A 5,873-nucleotide genomic window follows, 5' to 3' on the forward strand; every position below is an offset into this window, starting at 1 on the left:
TTTTATACGTATAGAATTAAAATTGTCTGCTTCAGATTTAAATTCCGATGCTTATTGAGAAATATTCTCTTGTTGTGAGAACCTACATAGAAATCATAATAGTTTGTATATGATATGATTATTCCAATTGCATAAAATTAATAAATAATATAGTTTCTTTTCTTATCGATTGTTAAGGACTGAACGGTTTCTTTTGTCGTGCGATTATCCAATTTTTCCACGTCCATTGCAATATCGACCTCTATACTTAGCAGCATTTGTTGCCTTCTCTTTTCCCTTTTTTAATCTTCTTCCACATCTATTTGCCCTCACTTGAGATGGGTCTTTCAAAGTTGTGTCATAAATGTTACTACATTTTTCAGAAATGCCTCCACTCTTTGTGCTACCAACTACGGATTTAATCTTATCAAGCAAACTTTGTAGACCATCATTCACAATTACAGCTGCCTCTTTGTTTGTTATGGCTTTATTAAGGAGTTTTGAAGCAAGTTTGAATAGTTTACTTCACCACATGAACATTGAACCACCTTTTCCAATTATCTTCACACCTTCCTTATCAGATATTATTTGAGATCTTGCAACTCTAGTCTACCTTTTAATTATATACTGATTTGGAAAAGGAACATTACCAAATGATTGCAAAAATGTCAAAATATGTCTATATGGAATTCCTTCACTCTCAAACTTTTTATAACTACAAGATGCAAAATCCAAAACTTTATTATAAGAAATTTTCCGAACCTTTGTAACACTTTCATTTGGATAACTTTGGACCGTATACATTTTATATGTATCATTTTCACTAACAATTTGTGGCATTGTTACTAATCTATGCCACAACTCATCTTGAAACTTATAAAAAATCTTGTAGGTGTAAATCTCAACCATTTGCTTTTCCATTTCCAATGGCAGTTTCAAAAGAGGCTCCTCATTAATATCAACATGATCAACAGCTAACTTTTCATGATGTTGATGTACAGATGCCCTATTAAATCGAAGGATAAAATCCATCAATAAATTTTTCTTAGAAACGTACTTCTTGAAAAATGTATGAGAGCTCTCTGCATGTTGGCTACTTGACATTCCAGCTGAGAATACATGATTAACATATGCCGGCACCCATATTAAATGTATTTCAAATATTGATTTTAACCAATCATTGTCATATAGGTTTGCCTTTTCGATGATAGTCACCCATTTCCTTTCAAACTCTTCCGGATATTTTGATTCCCAAATGCATCGTTGGAAGTCCTTGTGAAAATCCTTGTAAGTGATTACATTTAAATATATAGAAAACTTATCAAGTATGTGCCAACTACAATACCTATGAAATGTATTCAGTAAGCTCTTAGCTATAGCCTTTACAATGATAATCATCTTTGGGTTGTTTGTAGGCATGCTCTTCTTTAAAACAAACGATTCATTTCTTTCATCACTTAAGAATGCACATGCAAATACCATTGTTTAACCATAATTGTTAACCGTAACCAAATGAGCAAATATCATACAATATTGTTAGTATTGTAAGCTGTATCAAATACCAGTACATCACCAAAACATCCATAAGCTCTTCTACAAATCGAATCAGCCCAAAAATAATGCTTCAATTTTCAATCATCATCTACATCTATTTCAAAAAAGAATGCTGGATCCTTTTCTTGCTCTGTTAGGAAATACTCCTTCAATAGGTCTGTATCTTGTCCTTGCATGTCATTATGCAACTTAGCTTCATGGTTATAGATATCTTTCTTCGTACACCCAATATTCTCTATACCTCCAGCTTCAAATTCAAGAATACTTATTTGTTGGTGAGTTAGCACATTTGCTGTTGAAACCTGCTGGGTTAGTAATTTTTTGGCTTCAGACACATTATGATGTGATCTCAATAAATGTACTTTTCGAGGGATTGATAATGAATGACTATCTTTTCAACAAATACACTAATGTTATATTTCCTCATTTTTGACCTAACCACAACAAGTTTTGCCTTACAATTATCTTTTATTATCCCCGATACCTTTTTTTCTCACTATCCTTTTTAAAAGATACTCCTTCTTTATAATACATTAATTCTTTCCTTATAACTTCATTGGTACCTTTACATCTTTTATTGGAATTTCTACAAACACTAAACCCCTCCTTTTTTGATTATTTAATGTAAAACTCATGTGCCTCATCTATCAATTGAAATTTTGGTCCAACTTTTGGTTTGCAGTTTTTCGACACTTGGGAAATGTAAGCATCATCAATGGAATTCGAACATGACAGTAGGGATATTTCTACAACTCCTAGATGCTTCTTATTTGCTTTTAACTATAAATCATTCATGTTGCCATCTAAGATAATAAAATCAACATATGAGCATTATAAATTTCTATATAATATATTTCAATCCACTTGAAAATCACAATTAATGATTAATTATAATATATAGAACATGATATTAATCATTTACTAGAAAGCATAGAATACAAAATTGCAAAGTTTAAGAATCACAACCAATTTTCTGCTGCAACCAATTTTTATGTTCTTACGTCACCATGTTAACAATGCAGCAAAATATATATATCCACGATTTGCTTCCATCACTTCGGTAGAGGAGAGCCACTCCTTGACCATTTGACTAAGCCATAGGGACTTTCCTGTGGGAGGAGTGGTTCTAGTTAACACCTTACGAAGATTAGAGTTATTTCCACTCAAACAATGAATTCTCTTTGAGGCGAAGGAATAACGCTTCAAAACCATTAAAACAAAAGAATAGACGCGGATGGGACACACAACAATGCACAGTCCCTTAAGAATATGAGAACCTAAAGCTCTGATACCAACTGTCAGTACGCATCTAGGATCCCTTACTGGAACCCTAGACAAACTCTAATCCAAGAGGAATTCTACCAAACCTTCTTATGGAAAGTTCGGTAGAATCTCCCCTAAGGGTGAAACTTATCTTAAAATTTCTTGCATAGAAAAGACACTCCTATAAGCATCACCTTATTCCTCTCACCTTACTACAATTTGATTTCCACAATTTCCAACACTTCAAATAACAAACAGAGAATAAATGGAATATTAATTAACAAATCTAGTGCATTATACAGATCATCACATTATCTATAATTGAGAATAGAATTTCTTACAACACAATATAGAAAATTTACAAGATAGAAGGAAAAGAAAGAAAAGCTTATTAGAGGCAGCATCGAATGAAGACGTCAAACTCACCCCGACGACCAACATCTGCTAACCTAGGTATACGAGAATGAATTTAAAAACATGAGATGCTAATTATCTCAGTGAGTGACCCTATCTACCGCAATAATAATAATAATATAATAGTGTAATAAATTTGGCTAATTAATAATATTAGGAAGTAACATTTTCCCTTAAAATCCTTAGAATCCACTCATTTGGAAATGTTCCCCTTTTAAAACCGTTCACAAAATCCAACATTTTATATAACCAAAAAAAAAATAAAAAAAAATCCAATAAAGTAATTAACCAATAAAACAAATAGAATACAACTAATTTTAGAATCTAAAATTAACACTTCAAGATTAATATAATAACAAATAATTGAATTTATAATAATTATCATAAGACAAAATACAATCACAAATAAATTAACCAAGCCAATATTTAATTCAACATATAATCATAACATTTATTAATCAAGCCAAGGGAATAATGAAGGAATATTAATAAATAAAATGCAAATAATATGCAACAAGTCAATTTAGTAATAAAGATATTTAACTCAAAACAAAATTAATTTCACTAAAAAAATGTATAAAATTGAAGTTAATAAAATACTGTAGAAAAACTTTTTTATAAATCTTAAATTTATGTAAGCCTTGGAAACATGGTAAAATATATTTTGGACACAATATAAATAAATGATAAAATCACAATTAAATACTTTTAATTTCAAATACAATTTTGAAAAACATTTAATTTTTGGTAATCGGGTCGGGAAAATATTTTGACGGACACACTAATCGGGTCGGGAAAATATTTCGAGCATTAAAATATGTATATTTTCTATTAATTGATTAATTTCAAAATATGTTGTATGCGTTGTCTCGAAAAAACTTCACAGGTCTGTAACTTTCAAATCACATGATCAAATCAGGTGTGCCGCTAGTTTTTGAACTCGTATTGATGAGTACTTTACAACCATATAAGAGTCAAATCCCAATTTTGCAAGAATAAAAAGTCAACTCTGGCACCCTTAGATATTTCGGCCCTCAACTTGTTTTGCTCATAACTTTTAAATGGTAACTTCGTTTTTGACATGATACTAGTCTATGAACTCGAATTGACGCGTACTTTGCAATGGTGCCTTATTCAATGTAGAATTCTAAACAACTCAAAAAGTCAAAATTTGACCCCTCTCGATCAAAGGCAGTCAATCCCGATCAACTTCGGTCAATGTAAAAAAATTGCAATGTACTTTGGGACGGGGTGTTGCATCAATCTTATGTTATATATAGTATATAGCCACTGCATCAATCAAGTGTTCTTAACTTAATTTAATCCCTATCGATTAGCACACTTAATTCTTATTGTCAAACTCACAATACTCGATCATATATCGAAAAAATAAAAATGCAAATAAATGCAGATCACAACGAAGAGATGGAAGCAATAAAAATAATAAGATGCATGAAAAAAACATGTATAAAAAAGGATGAATCCTTTGCTTCCCGCCATTGGAACTTCCTCTTCTGCTTTGTCCCTTTTTTTTTTTTTTGTAAGTTCTGCAAAAAAAAAAAAAAAAAAAAAACAGCAAATTCATTAATACACATTGTCAAAATATAAAAATTTTATCTTAAAATCTAAACTGATTATTTTATCTTCAAAATTAATATACATTGTAAGTAGAGTTTCAAAGTAAGATGTGATGCCAATTTTTCCCTTAATGTGTACCGTGCAGATTGGTTATACTATGAAGCCTTTTTGAAAATGTAATCTTTTGTTGCTTAATGTTGTTAGTTACGATACAGGGAACGAAAAAAAAAAAAAAACCAATGGCTCACAAATACTAACCTTTAACACAAGCCCTAAATGGATTTAGGATTGTCAAGGAGAAAGTCTGGGCGGTGGAAGCAGTAGAAGAATATCTAGGGTGGTGGTCTAGCACTCAAGGCGGTGACTCTTTCTGGTTTTGATTGGTGGCTGGTTGTGTTGGATTTGAGATTTTTGAAATGGTGAAGTCGGTTATCATAGTGGTGCGAGCGGGAGATGGTGGATTTGAGAATTTTGAAAGAGGGAAGGAAATGAATTGCACGAAGGTTTAAGGTATGTTTTTTGTCAAGCAATTTTTTTCGCACGTGTGACAAAGAATAATCTAAGCCGTTTAAGTGATAAGTTGAAATCCAATGGCTGACCATTTTCCTATTTTTTGGATCGCATTATGTTGGTTAGGACCGATCTGACCATAGAAAGACTCATTATATATATATATATATATATATATATATATATATATATATATATATATCTAGATATCTACATATATAGGATTCTATTTTACTTTATTCAGACAAATAAAACAAAAATAAAAATAAAAAGAGCCTCACAAAGATGGACCATATTTATGTTCCAAGTTTTCTAGTATCCATGTAGAATTTTACCAATTGAAAATCTATTTAGAAGTTTTATTTATGTTCCTACAAGTATGAAGTACATATGGTTGCACTTTAGAAAAAACAATTATAAAACAATAATTTTGCAAGAAAAATTAAATTCAAATAATTCAACAACAATGTTATTACAAGGATATGGATTTTATGTCCATTTATTCCTGCACTCGTTGTTTACTAATGATATCATGTTATCTGATTTAAAAATATTAACAAGAAAATAAAAAGAAA

The 5,873-nt window shown here is 30.8% G+C and overlaps 1 protein-coding gene across 1 annotated transcript; it reads right to left on the minus strand.

Annotated features, from left to right (window-relative positions):
* Positions 1 to 204: 204 nt before the first annotated feature.
* On the minus strand, positions 205 to 1,461 carry LOC132804019 (protein FAR-RED IMPAIRED RESPONSE 1-like). Its single transcript, XM_060817899.1, has 3 exons — positions 782 to 1,461; positions 608 to 694; positions 205 to 502 (listed from the first exon to the last, which is right to left on the minus strand). The coding sequence occupies exons 1-3, from the start codon at positions 1,459 to 1,461 to the stop codon at positions 205 to 207; spliced, it is 1,065 nt and encodes a 354-aa protein (XP_060673882.1).
* Positions 1,462 to 5,873: the final 4,412 nt, after the last annotated feature.

The sequence above is a fragment of the Ziziphus jujuba genome, chromosome 6, assembly GCF_031755915.1.
Source record: "Ziziphus jujuba cultivar Dongzao chromosome 6, ASM3175591v1".
NCBI classification, from domain to species: domain Eukaryota; kingdom Viridiplantae; phylum Streptophyta; class Magnoliopsida; order Rosales; family Rhamnaceae; genus Ziziphus; species Ziziphus jujuba.

Coding starts and splice junctions, on each gene's coding strand:
- LOC132804019 (XM_060817899.1), bottom strand. CDS start 1,461: ATGGTATTTGCATGTGCATTCTTAAGTGATGAAAGAAATGAATCGTTT. Junction 695..781: donor GAAAATGATACATATAAAAT/GTATACGGTCCA, acceptor TGCATCTTGTAG/TTATAAAAAGTTTGAGAGTG. Junction 503..607: donor AATGTTCCTTTTCCAAATCA/GTATATAATTAA, acceptor CATGTGGTGAAG/TAAACTATTCAAACTTGCTT.